The sequence below is a fragment of the Chrysemys picta genome, chromosome 10 (genome assembly GCF_011386835.1).
Source record: "Chrysemys picta bellii isolate R12L10 chromosome 10, ASM1138683v2, whole genome shotgun sequence".
Classification (NCBI taxonomy): domain Eukaryota; kingdom Metazoa; phylum Chordata; order Testudines; family Emydidae; genus Chrysemys; species Chrysemys picta.
The window spans coordinates 30664443-30691010 of NC_088800.1; the positions used below are offsets into that span (position 1 = coordinate 30664443).

A 26568-nucleotide genomic window follows, 5' to 3' on the forward strand; every position below is an offset into this window, starting at 1 on the left:
GATTATTCCCTTAAAGGGACAAATGCTATGGTACCTGCATACCCAATATTGAATCAAATTTGCAGCTCATTAGATGGCTACATATTACATCAGTACATACACTGGGTATTTTCTGTAGTAAGCATAAGGAATCCACAACTCCAGAGATTACTTCCTTCATCTAGGGCAAAACGGTAACAAGAAAGTTCTAACTCCTCAATAAGGATGGCAACAAAACAAAGTTACTTCACACCCTGTCTCTATGTCTAACCCAAAGTAAGTTATTTGAGCTTGAAAAGGTCACACAAATAATGGCACAACATTCTCAAATCAAGAAAGAAAAAAAAAGTAAGATGGGCTACATAGAACAAATATGGCTTTGTAATCTTTCTACAGATTCTTCTACTCCTGCACCATTTTTATTAAATCAGTAAAATAAACAGAATTACAGTGGAAAGGTATGATCTTTTATTAACAGTCTAATTTACTTCACATTCACAACCTCAGTGCCAGGATTTTGTATCCCTCCTGGCAATTCTACTTTATTCAGTAAGTCATCAGCATTAGGCACAAAGGTTTTAGTTTCAATTAAAATGGTCAACTCTGTAACCTGCTGCAGCAACACCATTAGCAATCTATTGCCCAAAGGGATTTAGGAAACCAGTTGTTCAGTCTCTTGTTGGATGTAGATTGACATTTTATCCTTTCCTTAAATAAAAAGATTAGAAATTTTTTGGTTTTAATATATCTTTCCATCTGAGATTAACAGCCAAAACCTTTGATCCCACAACACACATCATTAAAAGCACAAAGGTGGTTTAATATTGAGTGGTATTTTACCTGCATGTTTAAAAAAAAAAAAATACACACACTCACTTCAGTAGGTTTCTAAATTTGTAGGCATTTCTTTGGTACATGGCAGCAATTCACTGAAAGACATTGCACTACCATGACTTCTGACATCAGCAGTAGCTAAAGGCATTAGAGTTGTTCTTTGACCACATCAACCAGCATTTCATATCTCACTAGGTATGTTCTTAATATTGTTACAATCTAGCAAAATAATCTCGCTACAACAGCCTACTCTCAACCAAAGCAGTGCATGTGGTTAGAAAACAAATGATATAAAAATAAGCTTGTTTATAGTTTTTCTACTCTTACAAAACACTAATGGTATTAATAGTACCTAATTTTAAAATTGCCAACAAGACTTTAAAGAGATGTGAGCTTGTGTGTAGGGAAGATAGCTGTAGATATGTACTCAGTCCACAGAGCTACTTGCAAGACATAAGGGCCATTAGGTAAGTTCAGAGCAGTCGGTATTGTCAGTAAGGCAGCTTTTTACAGTGGGACATGAATGTATTAGTTTACACAGTTGGGCAGGTCCTGAACTATACATTGTTAGGAACTGCCTTTCAACCATACATTAAAACAAATCCATAGGGGTGATTAGTACTCAGAATCAGACCCTAAGGATGAAACAACAGATTTTTAGAGTAACCTGGATACCACTAACTAGCATAACACACCACTTGTGCTTGCTTAGCCCCCAGATTCTGAAAACTACCCTATTCTGGTTGGTAAACAGAGATTTAGGCAGGTTTTTTTAAAGGCATAGTATTTACCAACAAGAACATCTGTATCATGTAAAATACAGATTGTATGAACTGAAAACACAAGCTAGAAATCCTTACACAAGTAGTTCTTGTACTCTTTTTTTTTTAAAGATTAAACAGCCCAAATATTAACAGTTTCCCCCAAATACTTATTAAAGTAATTTACTCACCAAACTTTGGTAATTCTAAAGTGGACTCTTATGAGCATTAACCGTTTTAGGAAATCTATTTTACTACTCATACCATAAAAACTGTCAAAGTGGTTTATTAATTTTAATATATGGTACCAAAAATTAGCACACAGGTTGAGGTCTTGTATATCAAGTATCAGGCCCAAGATAACAGAAAAGCCAACCTGTTGTTCCAACAGACTGAGTAATTTTTACTTATTCTAGTATCTCTCAGCTATTTTGAGGAAGACTTTGCAGAAACCAGACCTTCTTGGGGGGAAAAAAAATTGGCTACTAGAATATTGTGGCACATTGATTGAAGTGTTCTGCCCAGCTTCAAGTAATGTTTCTTCAACCAAAAGAAATGGGAAAATTCCTAACCAGCTCTTGCCTGCTGCAAAACAAGGTTTTTTTAAAAGCTGTTTGGCAAAAAATGATTTCTCATTTTTCAATCTGCTTTATCTTTAAATTTGGTGGGAAAAACTTCAGAAATACTTAAAAAAAATAGATTGTGTAAGGAAGCCAAAAGAATACATCCCTAACTAATCTGTAGTTAGTTCAGTTGTGTCAAGGGGCTGGGGGGGGGAGGGAGGAGAGAAGGACTTTCCCAGCACAACCTCCACTCCTATAAATGGACACATAAGAAACAAAGTAGTTTTAGGAGTGGTAAGGTTCTTTATTTTCTGGGACTGACAGGAAATCAGTCTTGTTTTAGTCTAGAGAAAATTTCCCTGCTAATTTGCATATTGTCATTTAAGGTTTCTGCTGTTCAGAAGGCTAATTGGCTTTTTGGTGATTTCCAGAGTTTGTTTTATGAATTAAATTATGTTTACATTAGTGGGCAGTTCATTAACCTATTGAAAGACAAATATGTTTCACGGTGCGTTAGACACATCTTACTAATATTTTATTCCAATTAAAGGCACTTCTAAGGCTACAATATTATTCTCTACAGTGAACATTTTAAGGTTAACAGTGCATATTGTCCTGAAGTCAGTTCCTGTGAACTAAATGCAAGCTCATGACATTGAACAAAAATTGAATAGTCTCTCTACAGGGTAACTGAAAACAAAAACCAGTACACACTGCACCAATGCAACATACACTAAGTAAACCACGTCACAGAAAGATAGTATGGAAGCATATACATGTGTCCTTACTACACGTGTACTGTGACAAAGTAGTTTGTTCCCAGATTTCTACAACTGCCAGTCAATATGGCTACATTAATGCAAAATGTCCTTGATGTTTGTTTTCACCAATCTGATTTGCTAATCTGTGTTGACATAAAAGATTAGCTTCAGTCAACAGTTGGGAAAACAGACATTGCAAACAAAAAGAAAACCTGATTAGTGACCACACCCAACCTTTGCATTAGTGAGTGAAATCGCTGATCTTACATAATGAGCCAGACCTAGAAAACACAGAAGAAATCAGAAACCAGACAAGAAGTTTACATGACAACTACTGAAAACAAAATTGTGCGATTTGAAGCATGATTTGCTTTGCTTTTAAATATTTGTGCAAAACGTATGTAATATTTGTAAATAAAATTATTACAGCTTCAGATGCCGCAGTTAGCAGTGTTAACTTAAAAGACACAATGGTCTGCGATTTCCCCCCATATGTTTAAGCATCACAATATCTTAGTCCTCATTTGCAAGTGTCTCAGTGGACAGCCAGATTTTGGCACCACTTAAAAATTTACTTAAGGGTGTTCCCAGAATGCTCCGTCTGCATAAGTTCCCTATTGGAGAAAATGGGAATGAGGAGGAGAGAAAATCTGGGGTCCCTGCATTGTCATTTAAACCATTTGCTCTGAAGTACATCCTGCTTTGATCCAGTTCTGAACAGTTCGCTTGCAAAGAAGAGCTGCTTTTGTACTGCCGAAGACTCTGGTTTAGCATGTCTACTTGGTCTGTCAGCACAGAGATTTTATGGAAGGCAGTGATGAAGCCACCATTGTTAATTTGGGCCTCAGGAACCCAGCGGAAGTAGCAAAGTTTCCACAGTTTTATGTGTGTTCCAGACAGACGGGGTAGAATTACACCATGCAAGTCGACAGGCTTTGAGAACCATTCTCTGAAATACTGCTCCATGCTATTGGTCTGGCTACCCATCTGCTGAAGAAAGTCTGGTTTCAGTTTTAGTATCAGTGAATTTCTTCTTGGAAGAAACTCTTGCTCGATGATCCCATTCTTTAACGATGGGGGGATTCCTCTCAGTGTTGAGCTGTAGTTTTTCTGCAGAAAAAGATATGAAATAAACATGGTTAATTTTCCTCAGATTTAGTCTGCTACAGCTGGCGGTGTTCATGTGTGCCTACAATTCTCCACTGGGGGACTAGAAGTGAGGCATCCTTTCACAGCCATAGTAAAGTTGTGAGTCTAATCACTGGGGTGGCTTTCATGGCAAATAATTTGACTGTTCATGACCTAATAAAATAATTGTAAATAAATTTTAACTGAATTCTACAATATTGAACAATGGAAACAAATCAGTAGTCTATGAAAAAAAAAACTAAGGATCTATGAAATAATATGGAAAACTGTGTTAATCCAAAGCACCCTTATATCACAGAAGAGCTGCAGTGATGCAGTAAGTCTCTCTTGTGTCAGCAGTAAGCCCAAGCATACCAGAGAATGCACTGAAAGCCATATGGTCCAACACTTGAGAGCTGTACCTCTAGAGAAATTCGTTTTTAATGCCTTATCTATAGGCTGGGACATCAAGCAATAATGGCATTGTAACTAAGCTGCTAAAAGAAGAAGTCCATTGGCAGAAGTTTGATTTCAACGTAATTCTGTTACCTTTGTTCGTTTAAAACTTTTCACAGACCCATTTTGTACACATGGTGCACTCTTTCCAATATACCAGGGGTTGTGAAAAAGCATGCGATCTCTTGTTGCAAACTGAAGAGACCAGTCCCAAACGGAAGGAAATTTTAGGCCTTTTTCATCACCCAACTGGATGTTTTTGCTTATAGCGAATTCCTGCAAGAAGAAATGTTCAGACATATTAAAAACAAACTAATTTAATTACTTACAAATCTAATTATTGCATGTAGCTCAGAGAGCAGGGGGCATGGCTTACAGCGTGGGTGGCTGTAGACCAAATGTCAAAGTATATAGGGCAACCAAGGTGACCACTGCAGGAGGACAAACAAATCCTGGTTTTTGCTTGTTAAGTGGGTGGCAATGCTCGGACACAGCTAATGTTTAGTTGATGATAACCACATTTCCGTATTTAACATTTATTTCCTTTTAAAAATGAAACTTCTAAGCTTTTATTTCTATGCTAACTTATGTGTTTGAGAAAACAACGGGGGAGGAGGGCACTGAGAACACACTGGTAAATATTTACAATCTTAATTCTAGGTTAAAGAATTTTGTTTTTGTGTTGGTGTATATTAGAATTTACTTGCACTGTTCTAAGAGTCATTGATTATTTAAGCAAAGTAAATTGTAGAAGAGTGGTCTGATAAACATTTAGGTCTCCTAGTTTTTGTCCTACCCTGGCAGATGCACGTGACAAACTGTTCTTTACCCTGCATGCAGCGTATACAAGTCACCCATTTTTGTGTGTGCTTGCTTTGAAGGTTGGAATTTTTTTAGATATCTATCAGAGGTCCTTTTTAGGTTTAAGCACCGCTTTTCTCTCTTTCTGTATAAATAGTACTTGATCATTATTACTCAGACTTTTAGCATTCTTTTTATAAAGCTGTCATTGGGTATTTTAAAATCATTATGTGGCCATGTCACAAGAGATTTCAAAGTTTGTCTGTAGCTTTAGATACCATCCAAGTCACTGTCTATCATGCAGATGAAAGGAAGCTGCATACTAATCCCACTGCAAGTATGCAGCACTCTTATGGGAGTACAGATGAAGGAAACGATGAAGCACTTGTTAATAATGCTATTTTAGAAATAAGGTAAGTAGAGTTTTCCCCCCCCCCCACAGACCGTTTCCATTTTCAGTATACGCAAAGAGCATTGCAGGGACAATCTGATGAACACTCATCGTGCACTGAATATTTTTGCTCAATATTTCTCTTAAAAGCTCATGTTGCAAATGTGACATCATTTTGCAAAAGTGAATAAATGCCATTTAGTTTAGATTGTGGTTTTTTCCCCCCGCGAAAGACTCAGGCCTAAGATCAATTATTTGAAAGGTAAGGGTAACACTTCTTCATACTCACAGTGCTCTGCTTTACTCGCTGGTGAGGACAGTTGAAAAGGAAGGTGCCAAACAATGAGATCCGTGTACTATCATACAATATGGTCAAATAGGTTTCAGAAAACTCAAAGGCTGATGGATATTGTTCTAGCAGTTGCCAAATCGAGTCCAGAAACATCAAGAACAAGGGAGACTTGAGAATAAATGGACAGTAATTAGAAGTAACATAACCTTTGCCAAAACCTTACCAACTTGTTACCCCCAACATCCTCATTAGGGTACCTAACAACGAATGTAGTATGCTCCTCATAGGGAAGGGAAGTTTGTAGCTAAACAGAAATCACATAGAATCTATAATACAAATACCCAATACCCCAGTTTAGCATTTTCACCCTCACGATGATAGAATATGTGATTATATGAATCGGATAACTCAGGAAACTGTAGTAACATAAAGTGACAGAACTGGTTGATTTCATGTGTTGCCCAACAACTGTAAGTGGTACAAAGGAATTATAGTGTCAACATCATCTCCAGACTTAAATACCAAATTTTGTGAGGGGGGAGGGGGAAGAAGAGTAAATATTTTGAAGACTACATTTTTCTCAGTCTGTGTTCTCATTCAAACACAGATTTAAATTGTTACTTGTACAATCAGAAAACCTCTCTGTAACAAAACCTCAGGAAGGCTGTGACCTGTAAATTATAGTACTTGGAAAGGGGAGGTCTCTTTCCAGCCACATTTAGAATCATTGTGTCTATTTTCATAACAATTCAGTTGAAGTTTAGCTTACAAAACAAATGACCCATCTTTGCTGAACTATGAAAGAAAAGATGGTTGGTTTCTTTTTAAATTTAAAATGTGCTCTGAAGCCATAAATTAATACTGGAATTTGCTCAGAGCAGCCACTCCAAATCTTGGTAATAACTGTCTGTGTTGTGGGGTTGCAGATAAATTAAGATGAGCTTAATGATATCTGGAGTAGCTTAAACTATCTAAAATCTAACTGAATACCTATTTTTTGCTATTCTTCCTTGGTTTTGGGCTCAATGCAGGAACCACCTGGTAAAATTGTATGATCTGTGCTATTCAGGAAGTGAACTAGATGATCATAAATGGCCCCTTCTGGCATTTAAAACCATTGATTCTATGAGTCGTAAAAAATGTTAATTTCCATTAAAAAACTTTAATGAGGTCAAAATATACTACAGAAAGAAAAAACCCACTGGATGCAGCTGCTAAGGCGGAGAGGAAATTCCAAGAGGCGTTTATATACATTTTTTCAGCTTTAGCAATATTTTATTTAACTTTTTCCTTTCAGATATTTCCTAACTTTTTTTGCTGAGTGAACCAAGATTCATCTCAAAAGAACATCTCAGTGGATCATAATTACAAAACACCCTTGCTCCAAATACAGTAATCCTATGCATGACAAAGTATTGGGAAAGTAATGAATGTTTTCTGTCTATAGTGCAATGAGTGTCTGGAAAGAAGTTAACTGTGCTGTCGCTTTCTGCTCTTTATTTTTTCAACCTCTCGCAATCTCATCTGCTCTTCTCCCCCATTTTCCACGTTTTCCTGAGCCTGGGTTGTCTTTTTTCCTATTCTTTTGCCTAACTGCATTATTTCCTTTGCTCCTAGACACGTTCTTTGCTGCTGGTGCATGGCAACTCTATTCCTGCTAAAAGAAGAACAGGATTACTTGTGGCACCTTAGAGACTAACAAATTTATTAGAGCATAAGCTTTCGTGGACTACAGCCCACTTCTTCGGATGCATATAGAATGGAACATATATTGAGGAGATATATATACACACATACAGAGAGCATAAACAGGTGGGAGTTGTCTTACCAACTCTGAGAGGCCAATTAATTAAGAGAAAAAAAACTTTTGAAGTGATAATCAAGATAGCCCAGTACAGACAGTTTGATAAGAAGTGTGAGCATACTTACAAGGGGAGATAGAATCAATGTTTGTAATGGCTCAGCCATTCCCAGTCCTTATTCAAACCGGAGTTGATTGTGTCTAGTTTGCATATCAATTCTAGCTCAGCAGTCTCTCGTTGGAGTCTGTTTTTGAAGTTTTTCTGTTGTAATATAGCCACCCGCAGGTCTGTCACTGAATGACCAGACAGGTTAAAGTGTTCTCCCACTGGTTTTTGAGTATTTTGATTCCTGATGTCAGATTTTTAATGGACACAAATCTGACATCAGGAATCAAAATACTCAAAAACCAGTGGGAGAACACTTTAACCTGTCTGGTAATTCAGTGACAGACCTGCGGGTGGCTATATTACAACAGAAAAACTTCAAAAACAGACTCCAACGAGAGACTGCTGAGCTAGAATTGATATGCAAACTAGACACAATCAACTCCGGTTTGAATAAGGACTGGGAATGGCTGAGCCATTACAAACATTGATTCTATCTCCCCTTGTAAGTATGCTCACACTTCTTATCAAACTGTCTGTACTGGGCTAGCTTGATTATCACTTCAAAAGTTTTTTCTCTCTTAATTAATTGGCCTCTCAGAGTTGGTAAGACAACTCCCACCTGTTTATGCTCTCTGTATGTGTGTATATATATCTCCTCAATATATGTTCCATTCTATATGCACCCGAAGAAGTGGGCTATAGTCCACGAAAGCTTATGCTCTAATAAATTTGTTAGTCTCTAAGGTGCCACAAGTACTCCTGTTCTTCTTTTTGCGGATACAGACTAACACGGCTGCTACTCTGAAATCTATTCCTGCTAGTGGCTCCAATCCCTGAGGGGGTTTTCTTTTTATTCTCCTTGAGTGCCACCCCAAGAGACAGTGTTAGGCTGGCTCCTCCTTGTTTCCAGCTGATTTTACAGGCCTCCAGTCTCTTTGTTGCAGTGTAGCGCCTGGAATACCGTAGAAGTGTCTGAAAACCACCAAAGCCAGGTACCATGTCGCCATCCACCAATTCGTGAACCACCACCAAGTGAGCCATAGATTGCAATTTGAAAATTGCAGAACAGACTATATACTTTGCTTCACATGCTTCTTTATCAGACAGGTATTGTGATAACTGCTGACGCATACTGGTCTGGCTTTGTATGTAAAAAAAGGGGGTGAGGAAATGAACAGGTGCTGTAGAAAAGAGGCTCCTGAGATCCTTGCTGGGTCAAAGTCTTGGGACCCAATGGTTTAATTATTGTAAAACATGGGATAAGACAGAATAAGCCTTTTCAAGTCTAACATGATTATAACATCAATATCAGTGACATTTGATTTCACCAAGTGTATTAATGATTCTTATACAACAGTTGAGGATAAAAAGGAGATTCATCTGATTAATGATTATTCTTTTTTTTTTTTATACATTAGCTTCCTATCTTTAGAAAATATTGAAAAATTTCACATTAAAATTTTGGACATTAGCTTATGGGGTCAAGTCATTTCACTGCATGCAAGTGATCTAGCTATCAAAACAACATAATTACCTCTTTGTCAGCTCTTTTTAAGTGGTTACACCTATCTAGAAACTGATATCCTGCCATGACCCATTCCTTCTGTATCAAGCTCTGAAATCCAACAATTGTCCGAAAATAGGGATCCAGCATTACTTGAATGAGGGAGGCTACGAAACAGCTCAGGTCCCGTCCTTCGTCCTCTGTGGAAAACATTAACAGCATTTGAATATATATATGTGTATATAATTAAAGAGGTCAGAGGGCAGAAATTGGTAATTTGGATTGGTGTTCTCCTTCTAGTGAATTTCGAAATTCACTATCTCAAGACTGTTGTGTTTCAATATAGTCAGAAACTTTCTCTCAGTGAACCTCACACTATAGTTAAGATTCCCAACTATATACAGTACTGATATGTGAATAACCCTTACTCAAGAATAACCTGCTATGTGTTTGTCCAAAAAATCAGATGCCTACCATTTGAGATGGGCTGAAATGGAGGGAATCCAAATTAATGGAGAGCTTCCAAACTCTCTTTTTGACCTAGAGGTAGTCTGAATTGGTATGGAGTACTATTTTAAATACCATTTCTGGCATTACTACCTCCAGAAGGAATTTTAGAGTCAGTGAATCAACACTGCCCGACACTGAAGTAATTCTTAGAAGTAGCACATGATCTGGGGAATGACCAAGACAACATCACATGCCAAGATAATGTAGCTAGAGTTGACAAACATTCTGATCTACAAACTCACTGGTCTACAGTTTTGATCTGATCACATCAGATGTGCATTATCAGACACACACAAAAAAAAGGGAGGAGGGGAAGGGGAATATTTCCAGGTACAGTCAACTATAGGGAGGGAATTTTATTAAATGAAAATATTTTAAATCATTGCCTTTCAACACTTCAGTATACAGATCACAAATGCAGTTTACCAAACCACGCTTTAACATTCCAACCTACCAATCATGACAATTACAACATGCTATACAATTATATTACCTTGCAGAACTACTGAGACATGCTTACTGTCCAGCGTATATACAAGTTCAGCAGAATGCTTAAGGAATGATCTAGGCAAAAAGAAAAAGTGGTTTAATTTAACAATTAAGACTACAGATACTGTACATTTTCTAAGAAATGAGGATTTTCAAAAATACTTAAGAGGTTTAGGAGCACACATGCCAGTGACTTTCATTGGGATCTATGCTCCTAAGTCACTTATGCACTTTTGAAAATCTCATCCCAAATCTAATATATATTCAAGTAATATAAAAATCTCAACTGTTTCCAACAGGATTGTAGTACCACAGAAATACCTCTTAATTGTACATTTGTCCTGGTGCCCATTATTGTCTTGATCCTGCAAGGATTTGTGTGTGTGCTTGGTTTTTAGCATACAAGTCCCACTGAAGTAGTTAAAGTTAAGCATTCACTTATGTCTTTTCAGGATTCAGGTGAACACAGACACAGAATGTTTAAGTGTGTAAACCTTGAGAATCCCTGTATATTTATCTCATTCATTTTATCAAATACAAATCCCATCTGTATTTGTTTTATTGCATATTTACATTGGTGAAAAATTAAGGACACATTATTAATGATTACTTTCTAGTCATAACATCTGTACGTACCTGACATACTCTAGCCAGCGAGTATTTTCCAGCGAGGATAACCATTTTTCTTCTGTTTCTTCAAAAGGTTCTGCAGCAAGAAGAGTAGGAATGTCTGGGTACATTTTTAAATAGCCATTTACTTAAGCTAGTTTTGTTACCCTTAGCTATGCTGCCCATAAATTTTCCACAAGCCTTTAAATCTGCAGTTGAAGACACTTGGTACACCATCCCTCAGAAAAGTACACAGACTATTTTATGTGCTTACCTCATGCTCGATTATACCTTAGGTCTCAAAGAGGAGTAAGAGAATGTAGATCTACAGAAGCTATATTATAATATACACACATGAACGCACTTTATATAGAATTTCAATTCCAGGTAAGTTAGTTGCTTCCTAACAAAGTTTGACACATTGCTTTCTTGAAACCATATCCCCCAATACCTCAAAAACAAACAAAAACCCCACCACCAGAAGAAGAATGATATTGTGACCTACCATTAACGCATAACTGTTTAAGTTTGATAAATGCAGCCTGGATTTCCTGGATATTAGGCAGACACTTGTCCAAATCTGATTTATGAACGTCACTTCTCTGTGGATGACTTCGAGTTATTGCATTACAAATCCTAACAAAAAACCCCAAAACTGTATTATTGGACATGGAGGAAAGCTTTTCAAATTAAGTTCTTTAGAATACAGGGAAGTGCAAGCAACTGAAAGCACTTAAAAATAGGTGCCCAGTTTTCTCTTTTTTTTTTTTTAGGTTTTCCTTGTAGTTACAAAGGCAGCTATCTTACATAGCAAAGCTATTTGCTCAAACAGCAAAATGGAAGAGTACAAGCATCTGATTAGCATTCAGCTATAATACACGTCACGCATTTTTGGTCATATGGAATGCTATGTGGAGGCAGAATTGTTAACACACATTTCAGAAACATTCAGTTCCCATTATTGTTGAGACATGAGCTAAATTAATTTGAAAATTTGAAAATAGTACATTGTTAAAGATCTATAAGAAACAGCTATCATAGACAGCAGTCCAGAAGTGGTAAGCAACAAAGCCTTTAGGTGGTATTCAACTAGGTGGTATTTCTTGTAATATATTCCAGTGTATATAAGGCGAGACCTGGCCTAGTGATCTGTGAACAGGACTGGAAGCCTAAACTCCTCAGTTTAATCCTGGTTCTGGCACCAGCTTTCTCTACAGCCTTGAGAAAGTTACATAACCTATAACCTAATTTTACAGTCAGGGAAACTGAAGCAAATAACATAAGCATTAGGTAATGTTGAAGATGAAAAGCTATGATTCAAGTATTATGTCTATCACTAGACCACCAAAACCCCAACATGTGAAGTAAAAGTTTGAGGGACATTGTATCTCAATTACGAAAGCTAAATAACTGATGATCTATAGTCAATTTTCAGTGTTCAATAGCTCTGAAAATAGCTATGATACAAAAACAGCATATAAAAGTGTATGCCAATAGAGACGCGAACTAGAGGCCCAACTCTGCTTTTTATTTAAATGTCTGGTTTTGTTTTTCCATGTATATTGAGACCAATTTTATAATCAAGGTTAAGAAAAATACACTAACAGTTGCAACAGAAGGTCTACAAAGTCTTCCAACAAATTAAAACACAGACCAAAAAAATTACCCAAACAAATACCCAACCCACATCTTGCAAGCCGGTGTGAATTTCTGCAAGGTACTAAGGGCTAGATTCACAGAAAGACTTAGGTGCCTAACTATCACTTTAGGCACCTAAATCCCAGAATCAGGTCCCACTAGGATTCAAAAAACCCTGCTCGGCTGACTACACTCACTCGGCCACTAAATTTTTGCAGTCAAAGCAATCTTAGCACTTATGTTTCTGCTTCTGAGTGTGGCACTGTAGCCCCATGCCTGGTATCTGGATATCTAAGGCCTAGAACGATGCAAAAACTAGGGAAATACAGGCGTTCCTCCACCTACCCACTCTGTGTGGCCTGATCTGGCAAGGGTGCTCACAGCTCACCTACCATACTGGGTGCCTATCGATGAGCTTTCTCAAAATGGTGGGGGGGGGGGTAAGGAGGAGGAGGAGCTCCCTCAACTTTTAGCTCAATGGTTGGGGTACACACGTGGGATGTGGGAGACCTTCAGTTCAAGTGCCTCCTCCACCTGAGAAAGAGAAGGGATTTGAACTGGAATCTGCAACTCTTATGTGAGTGGGCTATAGGATATTCTGATTTGGGGCTCCCTCATCGCAAGTATGAAGTATAGCTAAGTATCCCATACAGGCACTATTTGCCTCATATTATACATGTCTGGTTAAGAAATTATTCAAGGTTATCGTTTACCTTTGATCTATTTTTCTTTGTTGCAATACATCTTTAATGTTGGCCATTCTCACAAGAGCACTCCCATTAGAGTGATTCCAGCACCAAAGCTAACAGAAAAAGATAATTTGTTAGTATTGCCTGACAGCAGGAGTATCTACATACAATATACAAAACATGTTCACTCATACACATCACGGTCATGAACATTAACAGTGATCAGCAACAGAATAAAGATCACACTTACGGGCATTCGTCTTCCAATAAAAGAGTAAGAATAGAGCTTTAGATCTTGATCTGCTAAGGAAGATGGGACTACAAAGTATTCCGGAAGGCTTGGGGGGAAAAATACAACACAGATAAGTCATTTTTCTTTCACGTGTTTTATCTATTTTTCTGGAAATAAAAAGGATACAATCTAGAAGACATTACAAGGAGTGTTAGTGCATAATAACCCGTGCCACAGAATGACAATCCAAGTTATACGGGCTATAATTTTATCACAGTATAGCGATAGCAATGCTGACAGCATGTGCCTAGTGAGTCACTCATGATACTAGCACTTCTGGTATTATCATGGATGGGCCACTCACTCTTAGGTCCCACCACTGCAACTGCTTGGATAATAGGAGGAAAAATAAAACATACAACCTTTGCACTCCATCCTTAGCTGCAGCAGTGTATGTGTTGGTGGAAAGGGCAAAGAGGGACATACTTCTCCCCACCTCCAACCAAAACATCTAAAAGCATGCCAAAAAAAAAAAATCTGGCCCAAACAGGAAGTCAAATCCACAGTACCACTTGCTGCATTGGTAGTTTACCAGTCTTAGTGCTGTAGTGCACCAGCCACGGATGGAGACCAAAAACGAGCCACTGAGATAAATGAGTGTGTACAGAAGCACTTTAGCAGCAGTCAGTCAGTGCTGGTCAAACTGATCACATTATTTTACTCATTTCCTGTTATAAAACTTCAAATCTTGCTAATATTTCTTTTACAGGCATGCACATCTGTGTTAATTTAACCAATAATAACTGTTTGTACTGGAAGGATAAAAACTATGAAGAATACAGTAAAAACAAACCTTGATTTTTTTTTTTCTGTCACTTAATTTGATATGAATATATTAGTTAGCTATGGGATCCACAAGATAGTAAAGTTGCTTTAACTCTGGTGGCATATCTTCAAGGAGACTGCCTTAGATACCTTTATAGAAAATTCTGAATCTTTACAAACACTCATCTCTCATCAGAATACAGCTGTTTTTTTTCTAAAAGTATCTGATCTCTCCCACAGCTACTAGAGCACCAGAGTGATGCCAGAGTCAAATCAGCTTGTTTTTTTCATTTTTTCTTTAAACTTACCAAGTAGATATCATGTAACCTTCATTGACTGAACAAACTCTCCATCCTGATGCGCCTGTTCTTTTGATTTCTCTATCCCAATCAGAATACGTTTCAAATAAAGGAGTCTGTTGACCGCTGCTGCTGCCCCCGCCTCCTGGGTCTATTCCATTTACTGTTGCTAGGAAAGGGAAAATAATCAATGCAAGATTTTTAAAATCATCCCTTTCAGCTCTTTGTCATGCAAATAGCTATAGTGCTATCTCTTCCCACACAAAGGTAGGTGAGTCTCTCTATTAAAAGGGGTGTTGCCACTTGCAAGATTAACAAGTAATGGTGCTGTTTGGCAATATGCAAGAGTGACAAGTGTATCTTTCCTTCTGTTTCAACAGACCGAGCAGTGAAAAACTGTGCTGTGTCAGTTTCTGCAAAACAGAGGTTAAGGGATAATGGAAATTGGAAACAAAAGTGTCACATTAACTCATGGGGTCTCCCTCTAAAACATGTCAAAACCACACCCATACAATATTTAACAGCTATAATACGTTACTCTTTTTTTAAAAGAGGGAATTCTATGTTAAAAGTTAGAAGTTAGTTATTCTTGTAGCTCAGTTACCATCTGCCACTAAAAGTAAAGATTCAGAGCACAGATCAGCTATTATTGAGTCCTAACCCTTCCAAGTCAGGGCTGCCTTGTCTTCCTTTCCACTGTTCCAACAGTTTTTCTTCAGGGGTTGCTTTCTAGGCAAGCTATTACTTTCAGACAGGAAAGATGTGGAAGAGGCTGTTGATTACTTTTTGGTGTTAACACAAAGACAAGGGTAAACATTGTTTAAGTCTTACTAACCTATCACAATAAATTATTCATCCTAATGGGTGTTATGTAGAACAGCCTTGGTTCTACAGGCTAGAATGTTATAGCATGATACTCAGTTAAATTCAGCTGCTCTCTCCTTATATGACAAGAAGGTGGTCAACCATGCTCAGTGGAATTACGTTTTGTTTCTTGAAACTTTGAGTTAAATTTTATTTTAGTTGTAAACGAATGACACAAATTTAGCCCCAGTTTTATAATCTAATCCATATGTGCAGCCTCTTTTGCCTATAATGGGAGTTTGCAAGGGCATAAGGATCTGTCCAAGCAGATCAGACTGCAGGATTATGGCTATATCATTGCCCCGTAAGTCTTTGCCTGCTGTTTATACATCAACAATTTAATCTTTTCAGTGGTACTGAAGCACTCGCTCTTTTTATGCTTTCCAAAAGAAGCCTATGCCAAAAATCAAGATAGAAGTAATAGTAATGCTCCTAAAGGCTATTCAATTAACACCCAGTATACAGTTATTTAAATAGGCCAAAGCTTTAATCCTCTACCAATTCTCTGATTATCGACGTATACACGAATTTCTAGTATGGCAATCACCATGGTATCTTTTATGTAAAATAAATAGGTTGGGGGAGGGGGAATTGAGATTACACCCCTGAACAAATGGCATCTCAAAAGCTAATTTGATGGTTTCTTTTTTGTTGGTTTCCAGATGGCTTAAAGAAATTTAAATTAGAATTTAACATGAAAAAAGTTATGTTCAAGAATTCATACTAAAACAGTCCTTTTAAATTTCTCTCACTGCCATAAAAATAATGCTGATGCCCAGATCATTTGTTTATGCTTCTTTTTATTTCCTAATGTTTTATAAAATAAATAGGACATGGACAAGTTCCTGCAGATCTGGTCAAAGTTTGAGACTAGGTCATAAATTAAAAATAATTTGATAACCTCGTCCTATCATCATCTGTGCATATCACAAAAATCATCACATAGCTTGGTACCAGTAGTGATAGTCTCTGTCCAGTAGGCCCAGAAGTGGAACAGCAGGAGATGCTGCAGGCTGGGCACTGATGCACACTGACAAAACCCTGCAAGGAAGCTTACCAAAATGTCAAGCCAGTTCTATTAGTCCCATATTTAAAAAGCTCTATATTCACCCACACATTAAAAGACAAAACATAAAACATTAAGAATCCTGCAAAAGATTTGGAACCAGATTTCAAAGGCAATTAGGTGCCTAGAGATGCAGATATAGGCAGTTAGTGGGATTTTCAAAAGTGTCTGAGCAGGTTAGGTGCCCAACTCCCAATAAATTTAAGAATCTGTCCCTTTGCTCACAATATTATTTTTTTTGGAGCGGGGGGAGTAAAGGGATCAGGAGGGGATTGGGAGAACTTCAACTTTTACTTGAAATCAGAACAGTGAAATATATATGCATGCAGTAATTCCCCCCGCCCCCCTTCATGATTAAAACGCCAGTAGTTTCAGGGCAGGTGAGAAAAAAAGCTCAACTGTGTGATTTTTGTGTTGTCTTTTCACAGTGGGAAATACTAATATTATTAATCCATGTGGTAAAAATGCACTGAGAAGAAAACACAATGCAATATGACCCATATGTTCTTCTTCTGTGCAAAAGCACAGAGAAGGGGAAGAAATAATGGACAAACACTGCAGCTTCCATTTTCTATGGGACAGGAAGGGGTGCAGAGTGGGTAGAATGCAGTACTGGAAAAGTGACCAGAGGACTAGGGAATCCCAGCCATGATCACCACAGAGCATGCCTCACTGTACAGTGGGACTTCCCCCTCTGAAATGCTCTTCAGCCCCCCTATTCCAAGCCACTGCCATGCAGCAAGACCACTAGCTTCACGGTCACTGGTTCACTGTAACTCTACAGGGGCAACATTAGCACACTGCTTATTTTACCCACTTTGTGTAGCTCTGCCACTGGCCCTTTTCCTTTCCCACGTGGCATATGGATATTTCCTGGAGGGGTAAAGGTGGCTCTAAGGAGGTTGTGGTGGACTCCCCCTCTCCACTTCCCAGCTGGGGTTTTCTCTGCAAGTTTGCTAACTACGGCACTATGCAGCTGGAGGAAGGATGTGGACCTTAATTAAGCCCCTTTTTATATAACTGCCCATTTTCAAATTTCTGCAACTTGCACCTGTAACATATGAAACTCTCCTTGTGCACGCACACGGGGCTTATGCAGCATATACAGAAATGAGCAAACACTTCTTTTAAGCATGTTTGAAAATTTGGATCCGTAATTTCATGACATCCATTCAGTTTCTGTAGTAGATGATCATTTGTTTCTAATGCAAATGGCAGAGTAAATAAAATTGTCAATGCTACTGAATCACATCTACAGCACTTTCCATATTTGCAGGCTTACTGTGATGGAATTTGTAGCTTTTAGCTGTGTATTGGCTGGGGAGCACTAGCAATGACCTTGCAGTGTTACACTATAAATCAAGTTCCAAAGGCATCTTTTCCAAGCTTACCTAACTGACAAGGTTCAATTGGAGACTGGCCTTGAGCAGAGAGGGTGTGCTCCAACTCAGCAGGGGTGGTGGAAGATTTGAGTGGGAGGTTATACCTAGTAAGCCTCTAGGAAAGGAGGTATGGAGTCCCAAGTTGCAAAAATCCTCCTGCAATACCACCAGAAGAGACACTTATTCCCAAGAGAAGGGCAGGTAAACAAACCTGCCTGAACGGGGATTATCTAGGTGTCCAGGGTATCAATATAGACACACACCAGAAGGATTTAAGGATGGAATGAGAGATAATGGTACTCATGCTGGTATGGATAGTTTTGTTTTGGATAAAGATAAGATGGTTTTGGTTTTGATAATGAATTACCATCACACTGATTAATTTAGACACAGAAATTAGGGGGCTCAGGTGCAGCCTGTAAACCAATTTAAGTGACCTTCCAGAGCAAGCTTCAAAACACTCTTGCCATTGCTTTTGGCTAAAAGTAGTCAGCCTTACTAGAACACATGCACATATTACAGAATAGAAAAAAACATTTACATGGTTACCTGGATTATGATATTTTTTCCCAACATATTCAAATGCAAAAAGGAGCTGGAGATCTGTTGGCTGGGAATAATGTGCTACTGCAAGGCACACCTAGGAAAAAATAATTTTGTTGTTACTGTTCAGCATTATTGAATATAAAAGTACTTTAGTGTAAGAATCAAAACTGTATATAAAAAAAAGGAGTGATTACCAGGAATTATGGCACTGTAAGAATATAACAAAAGACTGAAATTAAAAAATGGTCTGATGTAACATTGCCAGATTTGACTAGAGAGAAGGACTTATGATATTTTTGATATTTGGTTAAATTGGTTAATATTTGCTGGAAAAGTGTCAGAGCAGTCAAGATAGGTGAATTTTTGACCTTACATAAAGAGTGACTTGCAGTTATTATTGATAGACTGATTTAACTAACAGAATTTATAATATAGACAGTAACATACAGGCAGGGGATGTGAGCTACTAAGCTGGTGTGTAGGTGTCTATGTACAAACAGGAGGGGAATAGATAGAGAAAAGAGCACAATGGGGCTCCATTCTCAGTTGGTCCTTAGGCACTACCATAACAATCACAAATAAAAAATAAAAATAAAAAAGCCTTGCATTTTAGAGCCCAACCCTCACATTATTTCTTGAAACAGCAGCCTCCCATTTTTACCTCCAAGGCTTGCAGCAAAATAAATCCCATTTACTGATGCACGGGACAGATGGCTCCAAGACTTTTGGAGTCAAAGTAAAGGGATTATCTAGGAATAAGGAATGGCCAAATCTCCATTATGATACAGGTGCTCTTCTCCCTTATAATTAATTATTATTATTATAATATGGAGATACATCTCTACCCCGATATAACGCGACCCGATAGAACATGAATTTGGATAGAACGCAGTAAAGCAGCACTCCAGGGGGGCGGGGCTGCGTGCTCCGGCGGATCAAAGCAAGTTCAATATAACGCGGTTTCACCTATAATGCGGTAAGATTTTTTGGCTCCTGAGGACAGCATTATATCAGGGTAGAGATGTATACCTATCTCATAAAACTGGAAGGGACCTTGAAAAGTCATTGAGTCCAGTCCCCTCCCTTCACAGCAGGACCAAGTACCATCCTGGACAGATTTTTGCCCCAGATCCCTAAATGGCCCCCTCAAGGATTGAACTCACAACCCTGGGTTTAGCAGGCCAATGCTCAAACCACTGAGCTATCCCTCCCCCTCAATCAATAGTCACTTCTGCCTTTTTTTTCAAAGGGACTTAGTACCTCTAGCTTCCCATCAACTTACAATTTCAACCCCTCTGAAAAATCAAGATATTGCGTTGTTTTGACCAGGCATGAGGATTTACAATTAGTTAGATATATCAGTATGTTGTGTCTTCTCCATTCCCTGAATAGTCTTGAAAATGCAATGTGAGCCAAATATCAGCCTGATGATAACTGTGTCTTGCCCTTAGAAATTCTGCCTCTAGCTGACTGGTATTTAGTCAGACAAGGAAACACCTGCTTACCATATAAGAATGCCTGTGAACTCAGCAAGTCCCAACAGCTCTTCTAAGAATGATACAGTGATCAGAGTATACCAGGCTGAGTCACTTGCCCTACCCTAAGATGGGCACTGCTGCAGAGCACCAAAATTGTAGAACAATTATGTCCTCATCACCGCAGCATAAAAAGTTGTTTCTACAGCATCAGAAATTAATGTGACAAGACAGGCTCACTCAGTAAGGCTACACACTATGCAAAGCACAGGGTCAGAATTAGGACCTGATCCTGCAAACACAAGTATTTGTATTTGCACTTGAATAGCACCAATGAACCCAAGATGAATTCTCACATGAATAAAGTTAACAGTGTCCTAAGTATTCCAGGAGCAGGCCCTAAATTTCAATTATAATTTAGCTCAGTCATTCTTTATCTGCAAAACTGGGTAATCATCATAGAAAAACAAATTGTTTTCCTTCTGACCAGAATGGACAGAAGGAAACAGTAAGGGCCAAATCTCAGGAACGGAGCAAAGCCCCCATTAACTTCCGAGCAAGGCTCTTTTCATATCCCCATTCTCCAAGTGGGGCTCATTTTAAAGGCTTTATGTTTGCCTTCTTCCTCGTCTCCAAATAAATGCTCAAACTTTGCTGTTTTACTAAAATATGCCTCCTTCACCTCCAAAGGAAGTATCTGAGGAAAGTGAAGTCATTTTACTATACATTAAATCTACTCCAAAAGTCTAGCTTCAGGAAATTCCACCTGTCAAGTTATTAAAAATCTCACTAGAGATTTATTTATTAAAAACTACTTTGCTCTGCAAGGAGCTGTTGAGACCTACTACAGAGAATTCAATGCATTGAAGAGTCCTCCTGTATGGGATCTTTGCTACTGCTGGCCACAGAATAATGGACTAAACATCTTAAAGATGCTTTTGATTTTGCATGTGTATGCGGGATGTCTAGTACTTGTACTGAATGTACACTGAGGAATTTTATCTTATCTTTTTTAAACACACTTGCTAATAAGTAAATAGCACTTCATTCAAATGCAATGGGACTATCTAAACCAGGGGTGAGGAACCTATGGCCCATGGGCCGCATCTGCACTGCATACAGCTGCCTGGCCCCTTTGCCTAGGGACAGGACATGCCGGCCACTTCCGGGAGCAGCACAGAGCCAGGACAGGCAGGGAGCCTGCCTTAGCTCCACTGTGCCGCCTAAGGTAAGCGCTGCCTGGCCAGAGCCCACACCCTGAACTCTCTGCCCCAGAACTCGGAACCCCCTCCCACACCCTAACTTCCTCCCAGACCCCACACCCTCACCCCAACCCCCTGCCCCAGCCCTGATCCCCCTCCCGCAATCCAAACCCCTTAGCTCCAGCCCAGAGCCCACACCCCCAGCTGGAGCCCTTACCCGCTCCCACACCCCAACCCTAGCCTAAAGCCCTCTCCTGCACCCTGAACCCCTCATTTCTGGCCCCACCCCGGAGCCTAGGGGAAACCCTGAGTCTCTGTGCCTGCCCCCTCCCCGCAGGGCTGTGTGTGGCCTGAGTGATTTTTTCTGTGGGTTAATGGCCCCGATAGAAAAAAGGTTCCCCATCCCTGATCTAAACATTAAGATAGGGAGCTAGATTTTGAGAGGCAAAAGTACTTTTTATAAAGAGATACAACTTTGAATACACATATAATTAAAAGTGTATCAAATTACATATGAAAAGTAATACAATGGGCCAGATTTTCACAGGTACCGAGTGCACGAATATTACTACACTGAAGTTGTAGGTGCTCACCATTTCGGATTTTCAGCCTCATGTATGAGGAAATGGAACCTAGCCATATATGGTGTGCCTCTTCACATCCCAAACATACCATAAAATACAGTATCACCACTTGGACTTGTCAAAAGTTATTTTGTTAAAGGTTTTATGAGTAAAGTCTTAAACCTATATTAAGACTTATACTAAGCAGTCCTATTCATTAGCAAAGAGACATCAACAAGTTAATAGAAGAACAGGAGGACTTGTGGCACCTTAGAGACTAACAAATTTATTAGAGCATAAGCTTTCGTGGACTACAGCCCACTTCTTCGGATGCATATAGCATATAGCATCCGAAGAAGTGGGCTGTAGTCCACGAAAGCTTATGCTCTAATAAATTTGTTAGTCTCTAAGGTGCCACAAGTCCTCCTGTTCTTCTTTTTGCGGATACAGACTAACACGGCTGCTACTCTGAAACCTTTCATTCAACAAGTTAATGTAATTTTAAGGGTGAAGATCATAAGTATGACTATTAGTTCATGTTGCTCAGTTTGGGTTACATTACAGGATGGTGACCCAAATAAATAGAATTACAACTGCAGGCATCACCACTAGAAAAATCACACCCTACTCTATTAGGTACTCTTTTGTACTTCATTAAATTTTGCCTACTGCCTCTTTATTTTGCTACATTTTAACCCCTATACAGCAGAGATAGGTACATTTAGGGCACTATTTAAAAACAAACAAATATTCTTTGCTTCCAAGAAGTTGAGAAAGTTCTCTTGTGTTTTGTTTCACTTGTTATGGGGGAAATTTTCTTATAGTCATACACATGGAAACAAGATTGCTGGAGCAGGCCATTAAGGGATTAATACAACTGATGGCACGATGCAGCAGAAAAGTCAGCGAGCACATTCAGGCTTAACTCTGTGTGGTGATTACTACAGTATTTCTAGCCCTTATGCATTCTATGCATAAAAGGAACTTAAGAGTGGCTATATTTTCATTTTGATTTGACTTTTGATGAGAACATTCACTATTTGTAGAACCAACTTTTAATGGCTGCATACTGACTAATTGCAAACTATTTTTTTGCACACTATAAATGTCATTAAAATCCTTTTAAAGGGACAGTTCCCTATACCTCTTCTCCTATATTACAGTTTTCAGTTCAACAATGAAACTACAGCACAAAACAGGTTCGGTCTGAGGTCATTCCAGTTTAAGTAGTCACTGGAAAATTACTTAGCATGGGGCTTTGAAACGGTTTACTTAATTAAGCAGATTCTTGTTTGGGTTTTTTGTTTGTTTCTTTGTTTTTTTACAGGTGGAAGAGGAGGGTTGGTCCATTTCTTTAAAAGTGCTTAAACACGGGGCTCATTACAATACTGATTAGTATACTCTATTCAGAAAACTATTTCAGCTAGTTCCAAGAGTAGGAAAGGCCATTAGCTATCACAAAAAACAGATACCTCCATTTGAATTGCAAGAAGTCATGCATGTGAAATTTATGTTTTACCATACAAATCTTAGCTGAAAATCAACATGACTGGCAAGGTAAGTATTCGTTTTCATATCAGACTTCTTTACTTCAGAAAGAGCTTCTTATACTGTTGCTATTTCCAGCTACCTAATTTCTGTAACATAATGAGTACCTTCTTATCCTATTAAAAGGACCACTTTAATCAATCTATTGCACTAAAACAAGAACAGAGGTTTGCAAATGTACAGATGCTGGGCTTAATTCTCTAATTTATTAATCAGTTTTACACCAGTGTAACTCCACTGAACTCAGTGGAGTTACTCCTAATACACACTTCTGCGAGAAGAGTGAAAGCCCCCTAGATGTAATAGTCTGATCAAGATTCGAGAGTTGAACAGCAAGCACAGAAAAGGATATAGTTTCAAATCACAAAATTGAAAACAGCTAATTTTAAAATCAAGTATTTGAAACCTGGCTCCTTCGCCATTTGCCTGCCAAGTCTTGAGTTCAGGATTTTGTGATATCACCACAATTACTGTACCTGAAACAGCGCCTTCCGGCATTATTTTAGGTGGCACTGACCTTCACTGCGAAAAGGAAATACTAGACTTTGAACTTGAGAAATAAGTGGAGGAGGGGCACCCTTTTCAAAATCTTCATTTTAATGCAGAATCACAGAAAGAGTGGGAAATGATTTAGGTCACATATATGGTTCAGCTCTCTGTAAGGCTGTTATGTATGCATTTTTTCTAGTGCTTTGTCTAATTCTGTTTTAACACGTAAACAAATGTTCTTGTAATTTTTTAGTTGAAAACAAAAGCAATTATTTAAGATCCCAAATCACTATGAATACATATATAAACAATCTTTAAAAAGCACCTTTAATTTCCCTCTGGAACACATGCAAAACCTAAAAGCTGAAATTTTTATTAAAATTAGATAAGATTTAATTCAGTTTTCATATACCGTGAAGCAAACAACTGTAACATAAAACAGCAACTGCCAATTCAGGCCCAGATTCTGCATTGTGGATCTGAACAGGGGAACTGTTGCATCAATAGAGATCCCCAATGAAGCGAATAAAGTGTCTCCCAGGTGCAGTAGTCCACCTGTGCTGATCATAGTGTAGAGTCATGGCCTTTCTTTCTTCAATATAAATACTGACATTTTGTTCTGCTACAATCTTCAATTGGAATTTTAGACCAGTGAAATTAAACGCAGCCTGTCAAACAACAATTTATTTGCTAACAAGCACTAAAGCCGTATTTGTGTTCTATTTATTCCTGACTTTGCAACTCCATACAGTAGCTTTACTGTCTGGGACTTTAAAGACAAGCAAATTCCATAGATCTCAGCAGAATGCAGCCAGAAGCTGAAAGCTCAAACTGGAAGACAAACATGTTTTACAGGAAATGTTCTTGTATCAAACTGATAAACGTTCAGTATTTTTGCCAATTGCAATTGAGCAAAACCAAAGATATTCAGAAACATAATTTAAAAAACAGGAGAACAGTTTTCATTTAGAGGAGAGATTGTTAAATACAAAGTAAAAACAGTGGGACTTAATTACCCCTATCAATGCTCACTGTGCAAATTGCATCTCCCTGTACCAGCGGTGCCCCAAGAGCAAAGCCACATCTTGGAAACACAGGTGATGTTTTCACTGCAACCCTCCCACCACACTAGCAGGATGCAGGCCCCCCATGGCATTGCAACTGTCCCCTCCAGGTAGAGGTTTGCCGATGGAAAGGCATGTAACAAGGACTGAATCAAGTTCCATGAATACAGTTTATTCATGTTCCATATTTGCAAATACTCTTCTGGCACAATGAAAAAATAACCCTCTTGACCCCAACACACAGATGATACCTAACATGAGTACATCTACATGAGCTGGAATCACACCCCTAGCTTGGAGTGTAGATGTAGCCTGTGTGTTGGGGTCAAGACGGTTATTTTTTCAGTAACTACACTGCAATAAGACATCCACATAGCTTCCTGGGGCTCAGACTGTAGGGCTATAAAATTGCAGTGCAAATGCTGGGCTTGGGCTGGAACCTGGGCTCTTGGACCCTACGAGGGGACGTCTACACTGCAATTTTATAACCCTGCAGCCTGAGCCCAAGTCAGCTGACACAGGCCAGCCACATCTGTTTTATTGCAGTGTAGACATACCCATAAAGGCCAATTATATACAGCATCTATTTGATTTGTGTGTAACAATACAGATAGTGTAGATAACAAGAAAGATCTAACTATTTCTACACACTGAAGATTAAGTTGCGCTTTTTTCTTATTTCAGAATCTTTGTTTATGCAAGCATGTTAAATTATTGAATTGCACAGTATTTTCTACTAGGCCCTAAGAGAAACACTAAAATACAGATTTTTTTTTAATTTACTTAACTGAGTTTCATTTCGAGAAATCACTCCAGGTGCCCATGTCTCTAAAGACTCTAAAGACATACATGCCTTGGAGGTCCCAACAAAGATCATACCTTTTGTATTACTGAATCTGACAGATAGCTAATTTCATGATTTGTGCAACAATTAGAGTGTGCTCAGTCACCTTTTGTGTGAGCCGGTCATACAAGCCCACTGACTATGAACTGTCTGATGTACATCAGGTATTCCTGGGGGAATCCTGCGTCACTACGCAATGCAGAATTTTGCAGAAATGAATGTTGTGCATGCAGAATTTCCTTTCCCTCACAGAAATGGCCTGCAGTGCTGCTAGCCGCCACTAGTGGCTGCTGGACCCAGCAGAGCCCAGATCACACTCAGAAGACACTGCTGGGGGGGGGGAGTGGAAGGGAGCGAGAGGGTTCCTGGCAGCTGCAGTTCCCAGCATGCCCTGAGGGAAGGACAGGGTGGCACACAGGAAACTCTGTGCAAGCCTGGAACCGAGCATCAGGCTGTTCCTCCTTCTGGATCCCTGGGCTCTGGGGCAGTAGGGGGCAAGTGTCTGGGCAAGGGCCCCCCCCCCCATGGCTGGGCTCTGGCAGGGGAGGGGTGTGGGTATCTGGGCCAGGGAGGCCTACAGCTGGGCTCTGGGTGGGAGGTGTTGTGAGTGTCTGGCCCCTGGCTGTGCTCTGGCGGGGGAAGGGGGCAGAGAAACAGGAACTGGGTTGTCATAGGGGTTTCTTTAACTGTACTCCTGGGGGAATTTTTGAGTGTCTGTATTGTTACAGACATACTTGCTGACAGGTATTATGAAATAAATTACCAAAATAATTGAAACTGGCGTGATTATGCAGTGTTATTTTGACAAATAAAAATTGCAGAATTTTAGAATACTGTGTGTAGAATTTTTATTT

At 38.9% G+C, this 26568-nt stretch overlaps 1 protein-coding gene across 3 annotated transcripts in view; it reads right to left on the reverse strand.

The window, feature by feature from the left end:
• Nucleotides 1-424: 424 nt before the first annotated feature.
• MTMR10 (myotubularin related protein 10) overlaps nucleotides 425-26568 on the reverse strand; it is a 62356-nt gene continuing 36212 nt past the window's right edge. For all 3 annotated transcript variants that reach the window (XM_005285008.5, XM_065558308.1, XM_065558307.1), the window contains 11 exons: nucleotides 18533-18623; nucleotides 14681-14840; nucleotides 13566-13653; nucleotides 13340-13428; nucleotides 11494-11624; nucleotides 11016-11085; nucleotides 10384-10454; nucleotides 9411-9580; nucleotides 5964-6134; nucleotides 4576-4758; nucleotides 425-4008 (listed from right to left, as the gene is read on the reverse strand). In XM_005285008.5, the coding sequence (XP_005285065.1) occupies nucleotides 3412-4008; nucleotides 4576-4758; nucleotides 5964-6134; nucleotides 9411-9580; nucleotides 10384-10454; nucleotides 11016-11085; nucleotides 11494-11624; nucleotides 13340-13428; nucleotides 13566-13653; nucleotides 14681-14840; nucleotides 18533-18623 (1821 nt within the window). In that variant the 3' untranslated portion in view covers nucleotides 425-3411. The remainder of the gene's footprint in view (nucleotides 4009-4575; nucleotides 4759-5963; nucleotides 6135-9410; nucleotides 9581-10383; nucleotides 10455-11015; nucleotides 11086-11493; nucleotides 11625-13339; nucleotides 13429-13565; nucleotides 13654-14680; nucleotides 14841-18532; nucleotides 18624-26568) is intronic.